A 27,970-nucleotide genomic window follows, 5' to 3' on the forward strand; every position below is an offset into this window, starting at 1 on the left:
ATTCAGAGAGCAGTTTAAGATACTGAGGTGTTTAGAAGACAAATAGTAGAACAGTCAGAAGGAATTGTGTATATTTACCCTGAAGGAAGGGGAAAAAAAAGATTAAAGGATCATAGAAATATATTATTGTATATAAATTTATTTCAAAGGATCTTGGGCAAATGAAAGAAAACAATGCTGACACATTTAGTGTAATCAAAAGCAACACTTAAGGATCTGTAGTCTTAAATCCAGAGCCAGTTTGGTATAAAAGTAAAGGCTAGAAACCAATAGACTGTGAGTACTTTTTAAAAAATATTTCCTTTTTATTAGTTTATAATATAAAATACAAAAATACAAAAGCAAATAATAGAAAAAATAGGGAAGGGAAAAGGGAAGAGAAAAGTACAGGAAAGAAGGTGAAAAGAAAGAAAAGGCATTGACTTATGACTCCCTATGGCGCAGTAGAATAAGAAGTAACATTGAACCTCAATTTTTTACCTTTACATAACAGTATAAACTAGTCGTTTCTATAATAACAGATCTATCTAATCAGTAAAACTCAAAATCAAATTTAATTTTTTCCACCTCAAGCACAAAGTCCAGAAGCGGTTTCCTAGTAGAAGTAAAAGTAGTTGTGGTTTTTTTTTTCTTTTATCAAAGTAGTCAATTTAGCCATTCTGCTAACTCTATCAGCTTTTGCAACTATTCATCCATTGTCAGGATTAAAGGGTCTTTCCATTTTTGCACATGAAGTAATTTTGCTGTCAACATACATAACATATAACAAAACAAAGCAAAAAAAAATAAATCCAAGTCTTTTTCCATTAAACCCAAGAGAAAAGTTCCTAATTTTATCTTTATATTCACTTTGAGAATCTTCTGTATTAAAATATGAACCCTACTCCAATATTTCTTTGCTTTATCACATGTCGCTTCTTTACATTTGCATTTCCAACATTCATTTGAAATACTTTTATACATTCTTGATAACTTACCAGCGATACATCATCTTATAATTTTTTAAAATTGTAATTTAATGTAAATTTTAAAACTTTCGTCCACATATTCTCCCATTTTTCAAACTTCACATTGTATCCAAAGTTCCTTGCCCACTGAAGTATACAATGTTTTACATATTCAGTTTCCAAATTCAAATTCGATGTTTTATAGACCTTAGCAATATGTCCATCACTACCACACAGTAGGATTTCCAATTCATTTTTAACGGAGTCAAACCCATAGCTCTTTTTTGTCTATTTTTGTCCTTTCAGCTGGAAATATGTAAACCAGTGGCAGACATGTCCTTCTAGCTGTTCCTTAAACCTGAGGATAGGATCACCAACATTAAAAGTTATTATTTTACCATAAGTCCAGCTTCACCACCATTTCTTTTCTAAAAAAAGCTTCCTGGGAGGAGAACACCCAAGGACGCATCCTCATAGAAAACCTTGTTTTATATTTATTCCAAACTCTTAGAATGGCATGTCTAACAAAGTGAGTGTTAAAATCAACATTTATTTTAACCTTGTCATACCAAAAATAACCATGCCATTCGTGACATTCTAAATCAAGTAGCCTCTTATTCTGGAGGTTCACCCACTCTTTTGGCCAGACCAAACAACAAGCATCGAAATACAGTTTCAGTATCTCTTTGTTGGATTGTAACATGATTTATGAACTAGATAACTGAAAGTGTTGCAGACTAACTGTGAATAACCCAAGTTTGGCTCCTGTGTATATACTATACATGTGCACATGCACACACTCGCAAACACATTCTTTTACAGACTTTTTTGGTGATTTTTATTTTGTGTATTTTATTTTATTTTTTATTTTCCAAAAGCACCAAAAAAGTGTAATTATTTTGCAAAATTAATGTTGGTAATGTCTCCAGGTAGGAATTCATATTAAGTAGGAATTCTTTGGGACCATGACAAAATTATTCCCAGGTTAGTCAATATGAAATTGAAGCCTGATGTTGCTAACAAATGTAAAATATTTACTGACTTGTTATACTAGTGCTAAGATCTGCTTTTGTAGACTTGATCAGTGTCAATGTGTTGCCATCACCTCATTGGCCAGGCTCTGGATCTCGATGTAAATTATAATAGAATTTACAATCAAAAATGACATACTTCTAAGGTAATAGTCACTTATAAGAATGTCTCTAGTTTAATAATTTCTTAATTATTTTTTTTGCAAAATAAAGGCTTCTGGTGTCATTTTACACTAAAACACACAGAGGAGGCACAGATTCACTGTTCTTTCCATTTATTCTTTCTTGTGGTATAATGCATTGATTAATTTTTTTTCAATTAGCTTGTAAATAAATATGATTTCTCCCAATTTCAGGATTTTGTTTTTATTTTCCCTTTTGCCTATATACATTCTTCACATGAATTGTTTTGTCTAGTTATTGAGATCAATGTTTTCTAAAGTGGAGGTGGAGAAGTGTCATTTTCACTCAACATATAATCAGATTAAGTTTCAGTAGCTGTCAACATGAGTTACACTGGAATTGTCTTCATGGATCCGTCTTTTCGTTAAAAGGATTTAACTCAATAGGAGTTCTTAAAAGCTTTATCATTACTGATTTTGAAATGGTTCCCCTAAAGTATTTCTACAGCCTCCAAAGTGACTGTTTAATTCTGATGCCCAGCATTTTGATTTTTTTCTAGTATAAAATATTGCTATAGTGATTTCATTAACTCATTATCTTTTCTAAATGAGCATCCCAGGACAATGTCAACTCATTTATCTGCCCATACAGATATTTGATTCTCCCACTTGGCAGAGGCAATTGCAGTTTTCTTACAATTTTCTAAATATTATGAAACTGTTTTTGTGATCTACTTCCTTGATTTTGAATATAAACCAGATGTGTAACCCTAATTTAGACACTACTTTGTCTTCTTCCCCTTAGTATCATCTTGCTGTCTTAATTTTTGGAAGGATATGGTTTTTTTTTCTAGCCAATATTACTTGTCTGTCAATATTTCTGCTGCTATTACAGCATAGACTTGAATGATTCATGATAATTGCAGGCAACTGGCAGAAACCTGCAGGTATGAAAGCAATGTCTGAAAAGTTGAAATTCCTGAAGGGAACTTTTATGCATTTCTGTGTATGAATTGACCGCAGGGAAATCCATTGAAGTCTTCATTACAATGGTTTACTCCCTGCAGAGATTGGGGGGGGGGGGGCTTCCAGCCTCGGAGAATGCCTTATGGGGAAAACTAAAGAAGAAAGCATCTTAAATGTCCAAAAAAATAAATTATTGGTTGCTTGATCTATGTCTTCCAGTTATGATCTTACTTAGTGTATTTCCAAATGGCCTAAAGAATGAAGGATATGTTAGACAACTTAGGAAACTAGTGTCTCTTGAAAATTTCAGAAACTTAGAGTACGGAATAAATTTTTTGGGGGAAGAGTGTTAATATTTACAGATTTATTATTATTAGATGTTTATCCTGCCTTTTTTACATATATAACTCAAAGCAGTGAACATACTTAATATGCTTGCCTCTTTTTTCTCAACAACAAGCCTGTGAGGTAGGTTGGATTGAGAGAGAGAAACAAGCCCAAAATCCTCCAGCTAGCTTTCATGCCTATGAGAGGCCTAAAATTCACAATATCCTGCTTTTTAGGCCAGCATCTAGCAACTAAAGAGAACTGGCTCTCAGGTGATGCTGCTATGATGCATTTATAATAAGAGAAGTGTAAGCCTCGCCATTTTAATTCTACTAACAAAATAAGAAATTATACATTAACAATCTCATTCTTATGGGGAGGCAATGGGAAAACATCAGTATTGAAGTGGAACTGCTGATATTATTGCTGATATTGTTGATTTTTCTTTAAAAAAACCACTGTTTAGCTTGATCAAAATGTACACATTAAGGAAAGAAATGAAGTAAAACTGCTTAGTCTATAATATTACATCCCTTAGTAAAACCATAAAACTGAAATGAACATTTTACAATATATTTATTACCTTTTGGGATCAGCTATTAATGTCCTTGTTTCCTCTATATGTGACATTGCCATCTATGTTGAATTGCAGTTTTTATCTAGTCTGGCGTTCTTCAGATTTCTAAGAACTACAACTTCTAGACTTCCTAGGCAGTAAGGATGTTGACAATACAGTTGGGAATCCTTTTCTCCATTAATGCCTGTACTTACAATACAGTTGGGAAAACTTTTCTCCATTAATGCCTTACTTTAATCAAAATTTTTAAATGTCTGATCCTTTGAAATAATATCTAAAGAAGAACTTCAATATAGCAAAGAATATATGAATTTCATACTAAAAATAAAAAGGCAACATCTATTATATATCATGAAATACAGTACTTGTCCCATGTTAATAAGATAGTGTCTTTTATTCATACACAGCATTCTTCAAAAAACTCTATTGTTCCCAAGATTGCACATTAATTATTTGCTTGATGGCTTCTTCAGTCATGACCATGTAATAAAATTCTATTGGGCAGTAGATGGATATATGTTGTTGTATTTACTGACTAGAGCTTAGATTTCTGTGTTTAAAAATCAGTTGACTTAATAAATGGTATTAATACTACCTTGACATCTAGTAATACATTGCCTAGTCTAGATGTGCATTACACCTCTCTAAATTATTGCTTTTCTTGAATTTCATTCATATAGCACTCTGGGGGCTCATCTAGAAAACAAACTGCTTCAGCATTGACTTATTAAGCTATAATTCTGAAGCAAGTAGGCTCAAGCATGGATACAAGTTACAGTTTTGTTAGATTCAAAAACTGCTGTCATTATAAAATGGTAGCATATTTCTTTTTAAAAAATCTTTTATATCAAAATACGGAGTTTTGAAAATGTATGGATTTAAAGGCTGCAAATTCCATAGGGGATCCTGAGATAGTAAAATGTTGAAGCAGATGCAACTTTTATTGTAGTAGCTTGTCCTGGGTCAATAATGGTCAGATAATTAGTAATGAATACAATTAGATTGCCTAAAAGTAATAAATTTTGCCATGAGTGAATGTACAGCTCCATTGATTTATGCACAATTGGGGACAACATATTAGCATACCTCTATTATTTATAGGTTTTTTTTATTAGAGCTATATTTATTCAAATCTTTGAGTTCTATTAAGGCTGATTCTTTAGAACCTTACCTGCAGTGACAGATGGTGCTCACTTGGTTCAGAGATTTTTTGCCAAATTTTTTTAGTTTTGATCATATGTGTGATGAAAATAGTTTCAAACATTATTCACCTAAAATATTATTGTATTTTAAGGGAATATTAATGAATTGCATTTCTGACTATAACTTTTTCAAATTGATATCCTTCTTTTAATGGTAAATTGCTATTTCTAACTATAAAAAAACTATGTGTTTCACCAAAATTGATTTTATATATGAGCCAGATTTTACTATTTTGTTGATGGATCTTTTCTTATTCAATTAACACAAAGGATTTTTCCCTCTAACAATGATCCGGCAAGGGCTAATTTCTAGCTATGAATAAATACAACAAATTTGTGTAATTATTTGAGAATTCTTTAGAATAGGCCCTCTATATGTATATTTCTATATTGCTTATAACTTTAATTATTGGGATTTAGGCAATACTATATTGTCTTGCAGGGCAATCATTGTATTAAATACCCATAGAATGAGATGAACATGCCTGAAAAAAGTCGATTTTGATTGTGCATATGGCATGCTAGCCAAAATGTACCTAACAAACTTGTATTGCATTTACCATTAGCAGGGAATACTGCATGTGGCATAGGTGTGGCTAAAGCTGTTCATCTTGTCTACACCTTTCTAACTTTGGCCTCAAGTTGATCACAGATATGAGGAGCAAAGGATATGTCAGTATCTGTGGCTCATCTATGATGACCATGGCATATTAGAATGTAAGAGGAATAAATCAAAACAGAACACGATTAATAAGAAGAAAGAGAAAAGGAAGGAAGGAAGGAAGGAGGAAGGGAGGGAAGGAAGGAAGGAAGGAAAATGAAAGAGAAAGAACTAACAGATTAATAAAGGTAGTCAGATTTGAAAGAAACAAAGCATTGCAACTTCAGAAAATGAAAAAAAAAAAGCCCTGTTTAAAAAAGTATTATAAGCTAGATCAGTGTTTGCGAACCTTTTCAGCCCTGAGTACCAAAATGGGGGGTGGGGCATGCGTGCACACATGCCGGAAACCAGAAGAGCAGCTGCCCAGTGTGCATGCGTGAACTGGGAAGTTGATCTTCTGGTTTCTGGCATATGCACTAGGTGGCTGCTCTTCTGATTTCCGGCACGCATGCATGCACGAAGACCAGCAGGCCAATGCACATACACACGCCAGAAACTAGAAGATCAACTTCCCGGCGTGCGCATGCATGCTGGGTGGCTGCTCTTCTGGTTTCCGGCAACTTCATGCGTGAAGACCAGCTAGCTGGCACCGGAAGCCGGAAGAGCAATGGGTGACAGCTCACGTGACTGGAGAGATGGCTCTGTGTGCCACTTCCGGCACGTGTGCCATAGGTTCACCATCACAGAGCTAGATTAATCTAATAGCGTGAATGGAAATTTGACATAAGGAAGTTTTATACTTGGAATATATAAAATAATGATTTTACTATGTGCCACAATGTGGAGTTAATGGAAAGTATAAATGATTATCAAAAGAAGCAAAACTATGCATAGCAACATGCTTTGACCACTTTACTCATTTTGTTATATGGGAGTTATATGGGAGTGAGAGTTATACTGAATATCAGGAGAAACAAAAAGAAAGTTCAGTTCAATAGGAGAGAGATACTTAATGTGGAAAACGAGTATAGTCAAGAATGGGGCCTGAATGAATATGGATATAAAAATGATTGAGCAGCATGGAAAAAATATAGTGGGTTGGTCTATAGACTTATTGAGGATCAAATTGCAAAACAAATAGGAAAAAAGGATGAATGGGTTGAGAGGCGAGGAAAACCAGACAATTTGTGGTAGTTGATGAGATCCTGAAAAAGAGAGAGATGAGAATTTTAATAAAGCAAAGACAATATTTGCGGCAGTCTATGGACATGCTGGAAGGAAGAATGTAGTTTACAAAGTCAAAAAAGTATGAAAAGTATTGAAAAGATGACCTACCCCCAAAGTAAGTCCTAGTTTGATTTTTACACGTGCCCGATACAAGCCCTAGTTTAGACCCCTCCCACTCTGGGGTGCACCGGGTGGGACGAGGCGCATGGATAAAAATTAAGCTAGGATGGGGATGGGGAGGAGCTGTCCTACTTACCAGGCCTCACACACCCCAACACCTAAGTCGCCTTGCAAGCCCACTTCTATGGCCATTTGCTGCCCCTTGCATGTATCGCTCCCCGCCTCCATTTCGAGGTCCAGATTGACGCTCGCGTTGCCCCAGCCTCCGTTTTGCCGTCAGAGGCCCTTATGGAAAGGCCTCTGTAGCCAATAACAGAGCTTCAGATTGATCAGTTATTGGCTGTAGAGGGTTTCTGGAAAGTCCTTTGCAGCTAATAACAAGCGGCCGCAGAAGAAGTGGGCTGGCAGTGGGCTCCTGCTGGACAAGGCTGTCAGTGCCACCACCTCGAGGTAAGTCAGTAATTAGACATCTCCCGAAAATAAGACCTGTGCCCTTTTTGGTGACAAAAGAAAAAAAAAAGACTGGGTCTTATTTTGGGGGAACACAGTATGTAGTGTGTGTTGTTGATGTAAACTAGTTCCGGCTCTGTTCATTTTTCTTGTCATGCCTTTAATTACTTTTGCTTACTGTTTTTATTCCCATTCTGTGTTTTATATAATGTTGCTTAAAGTAAAAGGGAATTGTATGATGGTATGTGTATATATATATATATCACACATACATACATACACACATATACATATGCACACATACATATATACATACATACGTGTGTGTGTGTGTGTCATTTATGCTTTTCAATCCCAAGGCATTGGATATACCCAGTGTGTTGAAGCTAACAAGATCTGGATTTCATTAATACCTTTATTATATCCATGATAAATATCAACAGCATGAAATGGACTTAATTTTGGTTAAATTTTAGTTGCTTAATAATAATAATTGAGTTTCTATCTGAAACATGGCATATCTGGTTTACAATGAGAGCTACAAGAAGTGATTTGTAAGTGCTATTTCTAATCCATATATCATATATCTTTAAACATATTTTAAACACGCACACACAGAGACACATAGACTGTGTCATGCTAAAAGCAGCCTTTGTTTCTCTATTCTAGGTTGTTTGCATTCGCTCTACATGGAATGCACTCTCACCAAAACTGAACTGTGATACCCGGCCACTTATTTTAAAAACACTCAATGAACTGTTCTCCCTTGTCCCTTCATTAATGGTGAATTCGAGTGAATATGAGGTATGTCTCATACTGGCCTATTTTTTAAAAAAATCCGTCATTTTAAATAAGGCAATCAAGTTAATACTTCCTTGAAGATTGTTTATGAACATAAGTGAAGGCAACTGAACTGGAGAGTCGAGGCAGTGTTCTAATGACATTATTGGAAAGCGGTAGAGCCAGATTTCCTTTGCTATGTTTCCTTCAACTTTTGAAGAATTGTTATTTTTATAAGACTAGCAGATAACGATCAACCTTGGTGTTCTTCAAAAAAGCTGAGCAGGATTGGACCTCCGTAGTGTTTGGATAGCAGAGCACTTTCATTTCGCTTGCCATAGGCAAGGTTAAGAATTTGAAAAATATTCCAACAGACAGCAGTGGCAAACCAAATTTTCATTGCCAGTACTCTAAAAAAGACTTTATCTTTACTTCTAAGTAAGATGCATTAAATACATTGGAGATTTGAAAAGAGGGTCAGACGAATCAGAGAAACTACCCAGGGCCAGAACTAATGTTTATAGGTATCCTCGACTTACGACCACAATTGAGCCCAAAATTTCTGTTGCTGAGTGAGACAGTTGTTAAGTGAGTTTTGCGCTCTTTTTATGGCTGTTTTTGCACAGTTATTAAGTGAACCACTGCAGTTGCTAAATAACACAGTTATTAGGTGAATCTGGCTTCCCCGTTGATTTTGCTTGCCAAAAGATTGCCAAATGGTTGTAGGGCACTTTTTCAATGCCGTTGTAACTTCGGTCACTAAACAAACTGTTGTAAGTCAAGGACAACCTTGACTTATCAGCTATCATTTCATGGCTGAGTAGCGATTAAAACTAGAATGGACTGAAGAGCTGAAGGTTTTTATGATCATTTTGTTAAAATTGAAAGTCTGGCGCTTTCATGGAACTATTGAGGATTTCTTAATAACTTATGAAAAGGAATTGTATTCAGGAAGAATCAATCTAAACAGGGATTTGCCCTTAGTTTTCTCATTGGCTGGAACCATCTCTATAACCAGTTTAAAATTACTTTAATTTTAAATAGTTTGTTTGTCACAAGTAAATAAGCCTATTCCAGATTAGACCAAAAGCTTATCTAGCTCAGCATTCTATTCTAAAGAAGCCATCCTAGATATTTCCATAGGTGCAATATGAATGTATTAGCACTCGCTCCTTATGTTGCCTAGCAACTAGTATTCAGAGGCATACTGCATTTTATAAATAATCTGCAAGTAGCTAGGTGGATAACTGTATTCTGACGAATTTGACTGTTAAATGTCTAACAGATTCAAATGTTCATTCCGCTAAGCATGTTATTTCCTTCTTGAGGTGAAAACCTCCAAATAATTTAACCGTTTGTTATTGGAGAGTTTGTACAACACTGTAATCATTGAAGTGGTGTTTTTCTGCATTTTTCCTGCCTGCATTTTTTTTAAAAGTAAATGAGCAAAATTGTACTAATGCTATATAATTGAATCAAATCTTGTAACAGTGGCAGTTAGGTATTCAATGTATTTCATAAAATGCCAATCTAATGCGAAAGAGTTATGAAAAAGACAAATTCCATTTTATACGCCCATACAAAATTTGACTTTTTAATAACAGCTGCCCTGTAGGCAGATATTTTAATTGAATTAGCCATTATAAAATCAGGGTAGTTTGCCTAGTCTATGAACATACACTTAAGTTACATACAGGTGATTGCTTGGTATATTTTTGGTATATTACATACTATACAGGTAGTCCTCAACTTGCAATCACAATTGAGCCTAAAATTTATGTTCTTAAACAAGACTATTAAATAACTTTCCCCCCATTTTACGACCTTTCTTGCCACAATTATTAAGTGAATCACTGCAGTTGTTAAATTAGTAACCTGGTTATTAAGTGAAACTGGCTTCCCCATTTCCTTTGCTTGTCAGAAGGTTGCAAAATGTGATTGCGTGATCCCAGGACCTTGCAACCATCCTAAATACATGCCAGTTGCCAAGCATCCTAATTTTGATGATTTGACCATGGGGATGCTGCAACGGTCGTAAGTGTGAAAAACGGTCATAAGTCACTTTTTCCAGTGCCGTTGCAACTTTGAACGGTCACTAAATGAATGGTTGTAAGTTGAGGACTACCTGTATAACGACAGGCTGCAATTTGTTTTGTTTTGTCCTGATGGAAATAAATTATTTGAAAGCTGAGGAAATAGGATGATTACAGCCTTGTATCGAAGATCATTGGGACTTAATAGTGCAGTCTCTTATATCAGGGGTCCCCAAACTGTGGCCCGCTAATGGGTTGTGTGCCCTGTTTTGAACCGGGCTGTTGAAGTAGCGGGCAAGCATGCAGAGCTTCATTTGTGCATGCACAGGATTTAGGTTGCAGATGTGAAACCATTTCCCTCTACACTGAAGACCCTGCCACCGGTCCACAGACCCAAAAAGGTCTTGTGTCTTATATTACTCCATAGATATACTTTCCAAAAAATTTGGTAAAATCCAGTTAAATATTGAGTAAATTCTAGTGCTATGTTTCCCCTATTCCCCCCCCCCCATACACATACTCTAATGAGCTGAAAGGTGGTTCTCTTAGGGTCATTTGGCTGTGTCTGGTATTCGTATTGCAAATGCAGTTGCATATATTTAATATAATTATTCTGTCAACGAAAGAGTGAACAGAATGTTTTAATAGGTAACGTCTATGCTTCTAAAAGCATTTAAATCTGTTTACATGGTTGAGATTGTAACATTGAAAATGTTTTTTTGAATTGCCTCTTTAAGGGTACTTAAAGGTCAACCCCTCCCCCTCAACCTCAAGTGGTACTTTGCATTTTTATTATACATCATTGAATATGGGATCTTGAATATAATTTTTGACCTTTGAAATTTTCTCAGTAAGTATAATAAGGACTATTAGTCTTCACTTTGGAGCCAGCTAAATTGGCAAAAACCTTTCTTGTTATTTTAAATGAAACTCTAGTGGCCGCATAAAAATATTATTCCCTTGTCACTTCCTCAAATAAACTGCTAATCCATAAATGCCTGTCTTGGTTTATTTTACGATGTGTTATTTACCTCAATTTTCTATCATGTTTCTTTAATAAAAAGAATCTTTTATAAGTTGGATTTTGTTCTCTCTCCCCCATTTGACGTTATAGAAGTTTAAAGCTCAAGTTGTCAGTTTCCTATGGAGCCAAACACAAAGCAAGGTGAGATATTAGAAAATGAACTGACTTTGGCCAGATACTGGCCTTATTTAAATATTTTCTGTGTTGCATTAAACATCTAGTTTCTCTGTCCAATCCTACATCTTTTTTTATAACATATCATGATTATGTGTCACATAATCATGATTACGATATGTTAATGTCACATAATCATGATTACGATATGTCACATAATCATGATTACGATATGTTATTTTAAAAAAGGCACTTTTTTTTCCTACCACCACTGCATACCTTCCTAATTCTTTATTTACTGCCCAGTTATGATTGGTCAATGATATTGATAATTTCCCCTAAAAATCCACAAATATTATCAGGACCACAGTACAGTCATAGTAAAGGAACTGTGTGTTGCTATGGGCAAGTCACCATTCTTTATTTCTAAAACATTTTGCAGTCAGAAGGTTCAAAATATAAGGCAGTCAATTTGTATTTTGAGACTTTTGATCTTACCATTAAGTAATATCTCAGATGTTTACCCCAAAGCCCTACTATAGTATAACTACTGCAGAATAATACAATTTATGTGCAGTTAAAAAAAAAGGTTTCTTTTGCTCAGTAATTTTGGGTGATGTGATTTTTTAGCACACACTATTTGCTTTTAACCGCAAGGTTCAAGACAATTTAGAACTTGCCCTACATTCTCTACTTGGGAAATCAATGCTGCATTTAACATAATAAATAAATACAGTATTTTTCCTTATCCATCCTTATTTGCAATGATGTGATGGCAATATTTTTCTTTAGGATTCTCTTGTAGCTATCTCTGCGTATAAATCTCTCTCTGAATTTCGTTCTGAAGAATACACCATCCTCCATCTTCCTGAACAGGTAGATCTTTCTTACTTTAATTATGGGTAAGTGTTAGAATCAACAGGAATACAAAACTGTGGAAACAATGTCCAATCCTTGCTTGGACATTCAGTAATTCATCTGATCTTAATAGGAAATGGCTGTATAAGTTGCTACTGTGTCTCTTGTATTAGAGTATATTCCAGTTGCCTGGACTCATATCCTTCCATCTGTTGCAGGTGGAAGTTTGGAAGCAAAGAGTCTTCTGTAAATGAGAACATTTGTATTGAAAATAATCAGATTTTTGAGTTGCATAGTAAGCAGGAGCTGGACCAACAAAGTCATAATGGGGTGAATAAGCCAAGCAAAAAGAGCTTACCGTTCATCCTTAAAAGTCAATTAATATGTGATTGTGTACTCCAACACAGTTATAAAAGACTGACATTTTGAACAAGAGAAGCAACATGTGTCATTTTTTTTTTACTTAGATTGTTTCTAATAAGATTATAATAGCTTTCTGAGACTTATGCCATGTTCTACTTGGTTGTGATTAACTTTCAAATTCAATTCAAAACATTGACTTGATTTTTGAAACATTGTGCATCCATAGGAAGCATCTTTGTCCTTTCCTTAATAGCTATTAAGCTAAGCCATAGTTTATTAAGTTACAATGTATTGAATATGTCATACCTATCGGAGTTTGAGCAGAATATTAACCCTAAACTATGTTTTATAAACCCCTGAGACTTAATTCACATAATGCAGGGGTGTCAAACTCAAGGCCCACAGGCTGGATTCGGCCCACAGGCTGTGGGCTGCTTAGATGTGGCCCGTGGGGCCAACCTGGAAACAGCAAAGGACTGGCCCATGGTGCCTCTGCCAGTAAAAATGGAGCTTGGGAAGGCCGCATATTGCCCTTCCAAGCTCCATTTTTCCTGGCAGAGGTTGCAGAAGGCCGTTGCAGCTGAAAACGAACCTCATGAAGGCTGCGCGTGGCCGTCCTGAGCTTCATTTTTGCTGGAAGAGGATTGCAGGAAGCCGTTGCAACCAAAAACAAAGATCGGGAGCCTGTTTTTGCTGGCAGAGTGCTTGGGCCTCCACAGGCACCCCTGACAAGTGATGTTGAGCTGCCCCCCCAATCCCGCCCCCCCCAAGGTTAAACACAATCCTGATGCAGCCCTCAATGAAATCAAGTTTGACATCCTTGACATAATGCATCAATTCAAAACTATCAGATTACAATTTAACCTGTACAAAGTTGAAATTTCCTAACTCCAGTTTTTTTTAATCTGAGAGTATTAAAAAATCTTTTGGTTATGGCACTTATAGGAAGGTTGCAATATTTTTTTAAAAAAGAAAATAAAGCCTTTAGTGGGACTGACATTTTTTCTGTGGTTGGTTAATTTGTCATGCCTGCTTTATATTAAAACCTAATCTTCATTAAGGTGAGCAATTTATAATAATATAAAACTACAGGATAAGCAATACTAATGCTAAAATCAATATAGAAACTACAAAATGGAATATAAATAGTATTAATATTGACTTTATGTAATGCAACATAATAAAGTACAGTATTAGTTAATATAGAAAAATGCCTATATGTTGGGTTAATAGTAATATTAAAATTGTAATATAATAAAATTCAGCAATAAAAGTTAAAGGAGTGAATTACTGGAATAGTAGACAATATTACAAATTTATGAATGTTATCTTTATATGGTCCTCTAATTTATATGGTTTTGTGCTTTAAAATGTAATATGCAAGTGCATAAAATAGGCATTTCCATAAAGGAATTCCAAAGGAGATACTGGTAAAAGTTAACACAGATATAAAAATAAAAAAAACAAAACCCTAACGTGATGCCCACAGGTATGACAGATGGCATTAACCCATTATGAGGGTTATAAATATTCAACTGCCTGTACGATGGGTTTCTGTTTATAATATGAATGTGAATCAGCATAAATATATTGTACATCATTTTTAGTGTTAAAAATGTTCCAGGGTTTCCTTGAACTCCTTGGAATCTTAGCCTTAATTTTAATCTTAGTCTTAGTGAGTCTTTGGGTACCCAATGGAACAAAACAGATACAGTAGCAGGGAAGAAAGACAAATGCTGTCTTTCCATCCTCTTGCCCACATTTTCCTCAATAAAAAATATTGATTTATTTTATTCTGTTTGACTTAGGGCCACTTAACTCCTATTGACTTTAGGCGGCTCAGAGCATAAAAGCAAAAGGGCAGCGTATAATTTTGTGAAAAGAACATAATGTAAAAAGAAGCCAAAATTGATCAAGAATACAAAATTGTCAAACACCCACAAAGGTCTCCAACCACTCTAACCCAATTCCTGAGGGGAGAACCAGGTCTTTAAAATTATTGGCGCAATCCTCTTTAATATCCGTGTTCATCAAACTCCTGTGGAAAAAGTTATGAATTTATATTGATTTGTATATGAAATGGCTTATATTGGCTTATAATGGCTTTGTATTGATGTTATAACAATAGAATAAAAAAAGACATGTTTCATGTCTCCAAATCTGTTTATAACAACTTCTCCAGTAACCATGAAGTCTGGGAATTATGCGAGCTCTAGTTCATCATATTTAAAAAGAATCAAACTGAGGAAGGTTGAAGTTTAGTTGCCCTTCCTTTCAGTTGGTTTAGGGAAACTTATTTTCAGTTTTTGAAGTTCGATTCTGTATAACCGATTGCATGTACTTTTTTCCCCATGGTTTATCATGCATACAGGCAAGACCAGAATTGGCTCAGCAAAATGTGGACGTAGAGATAGAGGAGGGAGAGGAAGAAGAAGAAGCAGATTTGTCTGTGCCTGGCCACTCATACATCAAATTGTTGTTGCTCACTCCTCCTGCTGTCTTACAAGGTAAAGCATATTCATAAAACAAGATAATTTGTAATAGTTTTAAAATTTAAAATAGTTTTAAAATATCAAACATATAGTTTCTTAAAATTATTTCTAAAAGTTCAATTTGGAAATGGCGCTTTTAGTCCTCAATTTACAACAGTTCATTTAGTGACCATTCAAAGTTGCAATGGCACTGAAAAAAACAACTTATGGCTGTTTTTCACACTTATGACCATTGCAGCATCTTCATGGTCACGTGATCAAAATTCAGATGCTTGGGTTAGCTGACAAAAACAGGAGCTAGAAACAGGGAAATATATGAAAGGATCAGTGATATAAGGAAGATATGTTAAATTGGTTAAACTGTACGATTATTACTGTTACTAATATTAGTATAATTGATATTAATGCAATGAATGTTGTAAACACTTTGATTATCACTTCCTAAAGTGACTTGTACCCAGACAATACACTGTTCAATTGAAGTTGGAATTTTTATGTGCTATAAAATAAAATAAAAACTTATTTAAAAAAAAATCAGACGCTTGGCAACTGACTGATATTTATGACGGTTGCAGTGTCCCAGGGTCATGTGATCCCCTTTTGCGACCTTCTGACAAGCAAAATCAATGGGGAAGCCAGATTCACTTAACAACCATATTACTAACTTAACAGCTGTAATGATTCCCTTAACAACTGTGGCAAGAAAGGTTGTAATGTTGAATAAAATTCACTTAAAAACTGTCTTGCTTAGCAACAAAAATGTTGGGCTCAATTGTGGTTGTAAATTGAGGATTACCTGTCTAACTAAAATATACCAAGCAATCATTTGTGCTGTGAAGAAATGAGGTACAAGTAGTAATTGCCTTCACACACCCCTTATCAGCTTGAAGAGGTATTTGTTTTATAAAAGTTGGTGAGCTGGATATGGGACATAGAGTTGAAGGAGGCAAGACGCTCAATTCAGGTTTGATGTTTCCTGAGTGAATTGAAATAGAGTTAGAGTGAAAGCTTAGAATATATCTCTAACCTTTGTTTCCAATTGTTTAGAAATCAAGCGCAAACATGTATTCCTATATGTTTTTATTTACATGCATAGTTTTGGAAATTATTTATTCAGATAAAGATCACTATAAAACTAATTTAAAAGCAGTAGAATTGCAGAAAGGTTCATAAAAAGAAAACTTTGTTCCCTTATGGCAAAAACACAGCCGCCACTTATGAATCTGGAACAGAATTTAATATAAATATTGTCTTGGTCCATCTTAGGGCCTGGTTTTCAGCTGATTCTAACATGTGTTTGGCGGATGTGCTTATATTTGTATATGCATGGAAAAAGGTGCCAAATGTTCAAGGCAGTATGTAGCCAATAGAATTCCTAACAATAATCCTAACCTTGGTATCATTTATCAAACTGATTCTTTAGCAGTAAATAAAAGTGCTAAAAGTTACTGTAAAAAATAAAGCATCTATGATATTGACAGAGGAGCTGTTGGTATTTGTAATAAAATAAATAGTTTGGTTTAAATAGTTATAAAAGAAGTTATTCTGGATAACATTTCTAAGTAATGTCTATTGGAATGTTTGGATAAGGAATTTTTCCTCTCTTCCTTTATGCATATAAAGAAAGCCTCCTATTATTAAATTGTTTTATATGAATCTGTATCAGTTGTCCAAAATATGTAGTTAATAGGGGCAAGATGTGCCCCCCAAAGAAATGTTTGACAGATGCACTTTAGACAGCATGAACAAAAATCTCAAGAAATAACCAAAGTATTCCTAAATAGTAGCACAGATTTAGTTCTATAGTCATGTTAAGTTTTTGATCTGCTAATAGATTTGAAAAGTTGTCCTAGTCTTCCTATGGACTGCTTTTTCTGACACTTCCCTCTGGCTGTTATTAAGAGAAATAACAGGCAGGAAGTGGGGTGGGGGAATGGGTGGTGTTCAGGAGAATAGATGAAATAAGAAAAGATTGGAGGATAAAAAGCCAAGGTGTATCAGAGTCTGACTGGATTTTGTTAACTGATTTGTGACACTTTGTGTGTCTGCCTTGCAGGAATGAGTATATGAATAAGTTTTCAGTCAATATTAGCTCCAGTTTTTAAGATACCGAGCACCATATCCGTAAACTGTGCATCAGATCCACCCAGCTAATGAGAAACAGTTGTTTTTAGCTTTCCCTCTGAGGGAAAAAAAATGCAAGTTCTCATTATATAATAAAAAACATGTACAGATTGTTAAACCTAACAAATGTTGCCTTACTTTGCCTAATGATGATGAAGCAATGAGTAGTGTGACCTGCTGTGGTCCTTCTGACTATGTTTGCCCGTGCATTTCAGTTTCCCAGTTATAACAATTGTTAAAAATTTCATCATAACTTTTATCATAAATTTTATAAACTATAACTTTCATCATAAATTTCATCATGAATTTTAACATAACTTTAAAACCCCAGCTTTGCTATCCTTGATCAACCTAACCCTGTTGCATCTATTTATTTTTCAGTATCTGTCTTGGAATTGTTTTATTTTAAATCACAATAAGCATTGTGTAGCTCTGGCTGGGATATTTTTTGGATGCTGTAGGTTAAAGTCACTTCTGTTGTTTCAAATTGGGGACCTCATTCGAATGGTCAGACAAAGGGTCCATTGATCAACATATAAGACTTTTTGGGTTGTTTGTTTTTGTTCCTGAGCTGGAACATCTGACACCATTTATTGAAGGCTTCCTGAGGTGACATTTTGAGTGGAAGGTGAATATGAAGTCTTGCTTAGGAGTTACAGAAACCATGACCTTGAAGCTGCGATTGAAAATGGAGTTACCACTTATTTCAATATAACATTCCCAGATAATCATTGTGGTTCTGCCTTGGTTGGGTGGTTCTGGTTTCTCCAGTCAATCACCTTTTGTTTTCTTTCAGTCCCCTCACTGCCTTTTCACTTCTTCCCCTCCTCCTCCCCTTTAGCTTTTGAAGTGTTTGCAACATCACTTGTGAAAGAAGAGATGGCTAACATGCCTCGTGGAATATACCATTCTGCACTGAGAGGTAATGCTGTGCGGTCAGATCATGGGAAAACACTATCAAGTGTTCCAAACTTTATGATGAAAATGCATGAGAGGAACAAGCAGCCTGGGCTGAAACCTGGCCTTGCAGGTAAGATTTTTGCCATGTCCCTTTGTAAGCTTATTTACTTTATTTTTATGTCACTCAAGGAGGCATTCATAAATTTAAAACATTTAAATGTCACAATTGGCATAACTTGACATTCAGAATAAATACCATGTGTGCCTTGCATTTACATCATTTTTTAAAAAAACAAGAACAGAGCACAGCCACCCGGTAATGCTGTCTACTAAGTGTTCTTAGTCCAATGTTCTGATTACTAAGAGCAGGGATTTTAAAAAGCCACAACAAAATTTTAAAAGCCTGAATAATAAGATACTTGAATAGTTTAAAAGGCTTAAAATATATTGCACATAAAGCAAAGCATTCTGTGGTTGAAATGTCACCAAAACTAATCTTCTAGGTCATTACCTATAGTTTATAAGGCCTGATTACTTGAGGGATTGCCCAGCCATTTTGATTCTATAGGGTTGGCATAGTCTGGATTCCTTCAATTAAATAATGTCATCTTTTAGGATTTTAGAAGCATACTTTTCTGTAACAGCAGCTGGCCTCTGGAATGAGGCTTCCCCTAAAACCCCCTCCCTCTGATGTTATTTAGAAGAGTGGTGAAGACCTGGGTCTTCATCCAGACCATACCTCAGCCAAGTGCATGAATTATTAAATATTCTAATGGCATCTAGTGAAGATCTAAAAAAAGCAACATTGTTCATGAGAATAGGTAGATAATAGGTAAATTTTGTGTAATAAAATGTCTGGGAGATGATCAAGCTTTCCTCTTATGCCCCTGTTGACTGGTATAGATCAGGTCTCCATGTCCATTCATGGGTGTATTATAGAATAAGTTTGCTATAAGAAAAGTGAATCCTGAAAAGAAGAAAAAATACTAATCTAATTAGGTAGAACCAGGACCATGAGCAGTTGGTGCTCTGGTGAATGATATACTGGAAAAAAATCAGTAATTTATATCTCCCCCTCCCCTTTAAGAAATAATTACCAAATTCTTTTGAAATCCCAGTTTTCAACTTTTCTATATTACAGTTTTATGTAATTTTACAATAATGTTAACATATATTTTTTGAACAGTTATCAGCAATTTAATGCATATATAAACACTATTTTCAGCTGGCATGTTACTGAGTTATGATCTTCCAATCCATGTGGGCAAAGATGGCAAACCTATCAGTCGGTTTTTAGCCAGCAGGGGGCGAAACTTCCACCAGATGTTTATAGCTCTCATCCATGAGGTAAATGGCGCCATTCTTCTTCTTTTTGTATAACCATTCAAAGCATTTATTCCCCTACCTGAGATTCCATTTGCTTATATTTAATTATGAAATGGTAGCTGCAAGCAACATGCTGTTGTAATTTGCTCTTAATTAAGTAAACTTAAGGAGAATGGAAAGCATAAATTCATCTAATGAAATGCTCTCTGATTTGAAGTGTTTTCTGTAAAACACTATGCAAATCAGAGTTTTATCTTCAACTCTTTTAAACAGTTTTGCTTACGCAGCTGACATTCTTGACAGTTCCAGGCTTGCCTGAAAAACAATTAGGGGATGGCAACCTATGGAGTCACCCATATGTCTTATTACTACTGTATAATAACAACAACACCACAATATGTCGCTTCATTGTTTTCAGCATCTTGGGGCATTATATTAATAGAACTGATATTTGTGCACTAAAGTTTTATAAACTGAAGCCATAACTTTCCTGCATGAGATATGATTTAAGGTAGGGACAAAAAAATAAGAAAAGGATGTATAATTAACTGTAATGCTTATACCACTTACAACAACTGATTTTTAGAAGTTGCAGAGAGTAGATAGGAGAAGAGTATGAAAGCATGTGACGGGTATGTTGGCATTTCTGTCAGATTGCATCAAACTGCTATATTATTGGTGCTATTTTTATAACTGGAGGAAGGTTCTGAGCAAGCTAACTATGTAAAATTATTTCCTGTCTGTTCTGACATTTGAATGGCAGCTGGGTTGCCAGGAAGAATTTACATCTACCTCTATTCGGAAAATGGGTACCCTGCAGACTAAGGAAGAGTTACTGAAGACCATTTTGAATTTTACTCAACTTTATGAAAGTAGACAAACTTTTGAAGAAGAGTTTCTATTTTATTTTATTTAACATTTCTTAAATTGTAGTAACTAGATCAGTCTTGTGCCACCCAGAAAGGCTGGAAATATAATTCTCAGGATCCCTTGAATTAGCCATCAAGGCAGAAAATTCTTCCAACGCTTTTAGAAGGACACGAATTTGGGAAGCTGCATTAAGTAATTGTCACCCCATTTCCTCCACGTTTTTTTCAGAACACACAGCGCACGATACAACATAATGGCATTCTAAAATTTACTACTCTCGTGTCATTGATTATCTGTGATAGGTCTAAAAAATTCCAGGTTTAGAAGTAGTTATTAAATCTGTAAACCTGCAGAATGCTGTGCTTATTGATCTTTAAGATGCAACATTGGAGCTATTCTTCTGAAATTCCTATTTTAAAAAAATCTAATCCAGTGGCATTTCTCTTATGGGTCTATGAGTCTATGCTGAATTCTGATGTAAAATACTACAGAGGTCAGCCTGAGATAAAATACAGACTTTTAAAAATCTAAATCTGGCACAATAAGGATCTTGCTTTCGTATTAACAGCATCTATCACTTCTCAGTTTTCAGCTAAAGAGTGTAGAATTTATTCCAGTACTCTGTCTGTTTTGACTAGCTTGTACAGTACTCCAGGTTCTAACTTTCCTAGCTTTCACATTTTCCTGGGTTGTTGAAAGATGTCAGTGGCTCAGCTTTCCAACTACATGTACAGTGCTTGGATATTCTCAGTCATTAGTAAAAACCATGTGGCCTCTTTTTCTTGAAGAATTCACGTTCCTATAAAATTAATAATAGGTTATAAAAATCTGTCTTGTTTTATGTACCTGTTCAGTAAGCCTTATTTCACAGAGCCAAATTTCTGAGGATAATCAGGAGGCGATCACTTAAAATAATTTGAAGGTATTTGTTTCCCCCATACACTTCATATCTTATATAGTCTTAAATTGAGTTCTGTTAAGATTAACAGAAAATATTATTTTTATGTTGCTTACAATGGTTTTAGAAGGAAAAATAGCATAAAAATAAGTTTATTTCCTGATTTATTTAATTTATACAAAGTTTTGTATCTATTGGGACAACCCAACTGACAGCACCCAAATATAACAGAGAACAATTGAGAAGTAATAAAGTTGAAGAATGAATATTAAAATAATTGTAAAACAATGTACAGTCACGATTGAAAATGGAAGAACAATGCAACTCTTGATAAGTGTGTTCCCAGGTTTGGATGCAACGTAGGACTTTGAAATTTTAAATTTATTTCTTTGTTATTTATTTTTTATTTATTATTTGGCGCCCATCTTGTGTTAATGACTCTGGGCAGTTTACAGCATCAAAGTTAAATAAAAACCTTGATTTCAGGAAATAGTTGTCATTGCTTATAAATGCAGTAAAAGTTTAAAACCTGCCACTGGATGAATCTGTTACATTATTGACCATGGAAAGATTTTTCTGCTACAAGCCAGACTCTTCTTCCACATTATGTGCTTCAAATAAGAAGAGACAAGGAAATAAACTAAAGTAATACTTAGCAGTAGCTAGCAGTTGATCCATTCCAGCCTGAAAAATAAGCTTCAGTTCTTCAATAGTGTTTTTGCTTACGAATAGAGCTAGTTAGAAGGATTATTGGAGGTAGATCTTGGGCTCTAAATTGCTAGATTCAAAAGGAAAACCAAACTTTCTTTTAAATATAATCAACTGAATAAATCTGTCTGCCTCATCCGAAATGTTTTATTAATTGCCCCAAACTACTGTGAAGTCTTACCTTCTTTTCTTTTTCTATAGGAGATTCTTACTTAAGAATCACTTTGAACTGCGAGATGCATGGCAAATAAATTGACAGTAATAATAAATAATTTTTGCTACAAACTCATTTTTTATTTGCTATCAACCACAAAAATCTTTCTTTTCTCCTTCAGAGTTTGGAATATATTTTTATCTTATAAAAAGAAATGTGTTCTATTTTATAACTTCAAGGCTTTTGTTTATTTCATATGGGACTAAATTTCCTTTTGGCTTGACAGGCATTCAGAAATACACATGTTTGTATTAAATTTGAATCAGAGGAAAAATAAAAAAACGAGAAAATAATGAGAGAGAAGAGTGTTTTGCATATGCTGTTCTAGGCTTTGGAAACATGATTCAGAGCTATTCATTTGTGTGGCAATTTTTTTCTGTAGGATGCAAGATGTTAAGATGAAACCTTCCTCCTGATATAGCTTAATAAAAGTTATTTGAAATGGTAATTTCATTTTCAGAAACAATTTTTTCTTTGGCAAAAAAGAAGTAGCCAGCTTTTTGCAGCTGCAAGTACAATATTTGCAAAATAACATTTCACTTCTACTGCTTTTCTTTTTATATATATTATTTAATATTTTATCATAAAAATAAAATAAAAAACAGTAAAACAAACAAATAAATTGAAACACAACAAAAGCATACATTCAACCCTAATAACAAACAAGAAAAAATATGTCTAAGTGCTGAAAGAAAAGAAAAAGCAGTAAGTTCTCCTCCCCTTTTTCACACACACACACACACACACACACACACACACACACACATGTATGTATGATGTATGTATGTATGTATGTAAAAGGGGAGGAGAAAGTACTGCTTTTTCATATGGGGAAAAGAAAAAGCAGGCAACAAATTGAACTAATAATTACACTAATCTTCAAATCCCTCTGTTAACCATCTGTTATTATATTTAGCTCATAGAAAGTCCACAAACAGTTTCCAGTCTCTTATAAAGCTGTCTAGTCCATTATCTCTAATCAAAGCAGTTAATTTTGCCATCTCTACTAAATCAGTCAATTTCAAAGTACATTATTCAACAGTCAGCATTCCTTTTTCTTTCCAGTAATTGGCAAGTGCAATCCTTGCAGCCATCACCATGTGAAGGAATAGCACCCCAAATTGTTTTTCAATTGGCTTGTCCATATCTAAAAAAAAGCTTCAGGTTTCATTAATATTTGTATCTTAAATATTTTTTCATTGTCATTATTATGTTTACCCAGTAATCATATTTCATATATTTGCAAGACTATTCCACTGCTTTTCTTGATAAAATAACGAACGTGTCTAATCGAATGAATGACAGGGAAAAAAAGGAAGGAAGGAAGGTTGTTGTTTTTTTTAAACAAAGGAATGCAGTGGGGTCAAATAATTCCACATTAGAAATATTTGAGAAAGGCTCTCAGTTGATTCCTTGATTTGAAGGGAACAAGCCTGCAACTTGAGAATTCTCAACTTGTCTCTGATTTAAAATGATATCTCTGTTCCAATGGGAGTCAGCTCTGCCACTTTGGTATTCTTCATTATTGTTAAAAACTGTAGTGCTTTATTTTACAATATTTAAATACTGCCCTGATCCAAACATTCTGGACAATACACACTAGAGATTAACTTTCATCCTTTTCCACATGAATAATATGAATTTTGCATTTTGCATTGCATTAGTTGTGAAGCTCAAATGTCTTTGGACACCAGGAATCAACAGCCTGGAGCTGCCTAGATCTTGGGAACTTTATTTTTGATCAGCATTAGTAAACCTGGTTTACTAAGTAGTGTAACACACAAAGAGGAAACAAAACTGCATATCAGTTATATGCAACCAGTTCAGGCAACTAACATCTGCAAGAAAACAATCAAATTCAGAGAGCACCAAGGACTTCACAGATTAAAGAATGTTTGTGAGAGAGTTTTCTTGCAGAAGGAGGTGTAAGAACTGAGATTCCAGGAAGAAGTCTAGCACACTGATGTGGGGATTGCTGACAGATACCTCATGCTTCCTCCCTGCTTCTTCATGATAAATAACTTAAGCCTCTAAAGATATTTCCAAACAATTCCTAGAAGCTCCAGCCTGTGTGGATGGTTTTGGGAATGCTGAGTCTTACAGTATAATAATATGCGGAAGGGGTCAAATTGCCCACTCTTAAAAGTTTTTTAGTCCCTCTAAATACAATGTTTTCCTTTACTCAATATAATAAGCTCCCTTTGAATTCATATAGGTAACCATTTTTCAGATATTACTGCATTGATGCCTCTTAATTATACACACACATACATACACATACTTTCTTAAGATAAAATAATTCTACGATATGATATGATATGATATAATTCTATGATTATAAAATAATTCTATGATTCTGAAGATAAAATAATTCTATGATGACAGCTTTATCATTATTATTTCCTAAGAAACTCATTCAACATGTTGCTTTTCAACATGAATTATTATCCTTTACTTACCAAAACACCCATGTAGAGATTTCTCATGAGCTTTAAACATTCTTACTGTTTTTGTCTTTTGTGAAGTTCTTTATTAATTCTGTAAGAATTTATTAAGAAACTCCTTAATTTTGCTTGCAGAGGAATCCATAGGGTTTGCTTGAACTAAATACTCAAAAGTTATTTTAGGAGCAGTTAAATGAATTCTTTTCAATATGTGTAGTTTTGCAGCTGGGATTGGAATGTAAATTGCATGCAGAGAAGCTTATGATAGTTACTTTCTAAATGAATTTTTAAGTGGCATCTTTATTAAGGGATGCATCTGAAGACACTATTTTCGGTGAAAAGTGTAAAACTAAAAACTGCTGTTTTAAAATTATGTTTTGTGTTTCTTAGGCATGTATGGTAAATAACGGATGTCAGTGTTAGAAAGAATGTTCATATTATATACAAAACATATGGGCATATTCACACAATGAATGAGATATTTTATCTAGTTCATTTAAGCTTGGCTAACATGGTTAAATATGTATGAAGAGCATATGTATATATCATGTTTATATACCCATATCCAACTGATAAAACCATTATCTGATGTAGTTCTTTGGATAATCTTTGTTAGGGTGTACAGTATCTGTCAATAGGAATTGCTTTAGTATATAAAGCATCTTTCACATTCTTTAGAATTCATTTTCTATTAAAGACAGACATACAGTTTTATAAGCAGGAATCCAAGTTGTGTATTCTTCACATTCCTGTACTTTTTTTTTTTTTATAATAGCTCTATAACTCATCATGTAAGTCTTCCCAAAGCGCTCACTATTTATATGTACCGGTAGGTGCTTATAGGTACAGAATAAGAAAACTTTGAACATGGCAGGTGTAAAATTTGAATATGCTTTTGGTCAGAACTCTATAATATCTCTTTTAGCAGAAGGTACAGTGAACAATGCCATAGATAAAAGGCTCCAGAATGAGCAATAATACCTGTCTTATGCTCAACATTAATCATCTTACCAAGAGATTCAAGACTGTTTCTCTTTCCAAATCAGAACTGAAGTCAGATTAGAAAGGATCCATAGGAAAAAAAAAAATCCAAGTGGACTCCGATGTTTGTTATGTCACTGCTTTAGAACTTTAGTCCAAAAAACAAAGATTGTGACTTCTGGATTTAAAAAATGGTGGCCTGAAAATGGCTCTGTGAAAAGTGGAACCAGTGATGTGGCAAAAAATGAAGAGCTGTCATGTAGGCTGCCTCTCTGAATCTCTCCAGAAGTTACGACCTGGAGGGATTTCACAAGTAGTTCTGATTGCTTCCACCTGACAATGGCAGACAATGAAACAAAACTTAGTTCCCCTCTCATTTCTAGTCCAATTCCTTATTGTTTTATTTATTATTAGTTGTTTATTTTATCAGGAAAATGTTTTGCAAAATATTACAGTTATACCAGTACCTCTGCCATAATGTTATACCTCTTCCATAACCTTATTCACTGGAAGACACCTGCCTTATTCTAATGATAGAGATATGTCTTGATTCTAAAATCTAATTCCTTTTCCTAAAACAATTATTGATACAGTCTTTCTGACCAGTAAGAGGATTTGACATCAGAAGCATCTCTTTGAGTCTGAACTAGCTCAAAACCTCCTTCTCAGGGGGAGTGGGGAGGGGAACAGACCCACCCTGAGATTAATTCCCATTGTGGTCTTGAGGAGGACACATTACCACTCTCAAATATTAAAATCTTCATCATACCACAGTCACCTTAATACTGATCAAGATAAGATCCTCTTTAGGATATGATAAAAACAAATGAAAGCTAAAATCCTATATAAGATTCAGTCAGAAACAATCCATACATAATGTTCTGGCTTTCAATAGCTCCCCCCTTCCCTGTCCCCTTCCCATTTTGGAGCTCTCCATGGTACTACCTTTTTTTTTTTTTTTGGTTCCTTCTCAAAAATATCAATGTGAATAATCTGAACATAGCTGTCCACATTTGCATCCTGACCCAGATAATATTGCTAACATTCTAAACTAAACAATCCCCTTAGAGCTCAATAATCCAAATAATATGTAATAAATGTATGAACCGTCCTTTGATCCTTTGCTAGCTTAATGCTAAGTCCTTTTCCATTGTTGCACTAATTATCTACTCAAACACTGCTGTCAGCTCCCCAGAGAATCAAAATCTGGACTTCATGCAGTATGAGAAGGTGCTTGGGACTGATTATGTCAACTGCTGTCAACTGTTGCCCTATCCCTGTTCCACAGATCAACCAGATTTTCATCAAGATCACCATGGCTTGTGGCAGCAGAATCTAGTAATTTTCAAAGGCTGTGTTAATAACCCTTTTTCCATTCCTGCGCAAAGTTTATGAGTAGTGATCCATCAATAATGTGGTTCTTTTGAACTTCTCGTTCTGCCTTTTTTGTATATCACTTTCATCTTTCCCAGCAAATAGTACGTCATGAGTATATCTTGTCACATTAATTGAGGGGCCCGTGGTTGCTATGACATCCTCAACTATTCCAGATGACAAGAATGTGACAGTGATGTAGAAAATTGCTCAGAATGTATCATTTCAGAGAAAACAGTCCTGTTAGAAAATTAGGGACACCTTCATAAGTTCCACTGGGAGACAACAGGGACTTCAGCAGAATCCTTCTGTTCCAATGTGCCATGATTAGACGCATACATTTCATTTTATTAGTTAAGATTAATTACAGTTTGCCAAGGTTTGGAGAAGAAACTAGTTCTAATAATCTAAAACAGAAGTGAAAACTTTGAGGCTAATACTTTTGACTACAGGTAGTCCTTAACTTATGACCACAATTGAACCCAAAATTTCTGTTGCTAAGTGAGACATTTGTTAAGTGAGTTTTTCCCCATTTTACAACCTTTCTTGACAGAGTTGTTAAATGAATCATTTTAGTTGTTAATAATGATCGTTAAGTGAGTCTGCCTTCCCCATTGACTTTGCTTGTCAAAAGGTGGCAAATAGGGACATTGCAACCATCATAAATATGACTCAAGTGCCAAGCATCTAAATTTTGATCACATCACCATGGAGATTCGGCAATGGTCATAAATGTGAAAAATACCATGTCACTTTTATCAGTGCCTTTCTAATTTCGAACAGTCACTAAATGAGCTGTTGTAAGTCAAGGACTACTTGTACATTGGATGAAACAGAACTACACAAACATTCCCATAGGTAACATGGTATTGCTCATCCTTTCAATGAGTCTCATTT

The 27,970-nt window shown here is 34.7% G+C and overlaps 1 protein-coding gene across 1 annotated transcript in view; it reads left to right on the forward strand.

Annotated features, from left to right (window-relative positions):
• Positions 1-27,970, forward strand: part of FOCAD (focadhesin) — a 139,216-nt gene that overhangs the window by 58,164 nt on the left and 53,082 nt on the right. Inside the window, exons 16-21 of the mRNA XM_034410513.3 lie at positions 8,240-8,374; positions 11,498-11,548; positions 12,314-12,397; positions 15,114-15,249; positions 18,200-18,388; positions 19,484-19,605. Of these exons, the coding sequence (XP_034266404.2) occupies positions 8,240-8,374; positions 11,498-11,548; positions 12,314-12,397; positions 15,114-15,249; positions 18,200-18,388; positions 19,484-19,605 (717 nt within the window). The remainder of the gene's footprint in view (positions 1-8,239; positions 8,375-11,497; positions 11,549-12,313; positions 12,398-15,113; positions 15,250-18,199; positions 18,389-19,483; positions 19,606-27,970) is intronic.

This window comes from Pantherophis guttatus, chromosome 2, assembly GCF_059756535.1.
Source record: "Pantherophis guttatus breed Tessera chromosome 2, ASM5975653v1, whole genome shotgun sequence".
Lineage (NCBI taxonomy): Eukaryota > Metazoa > Chordata > Lepidosauria > Squamata > Colubridae > Pantherophis > Pantherophis guttatus.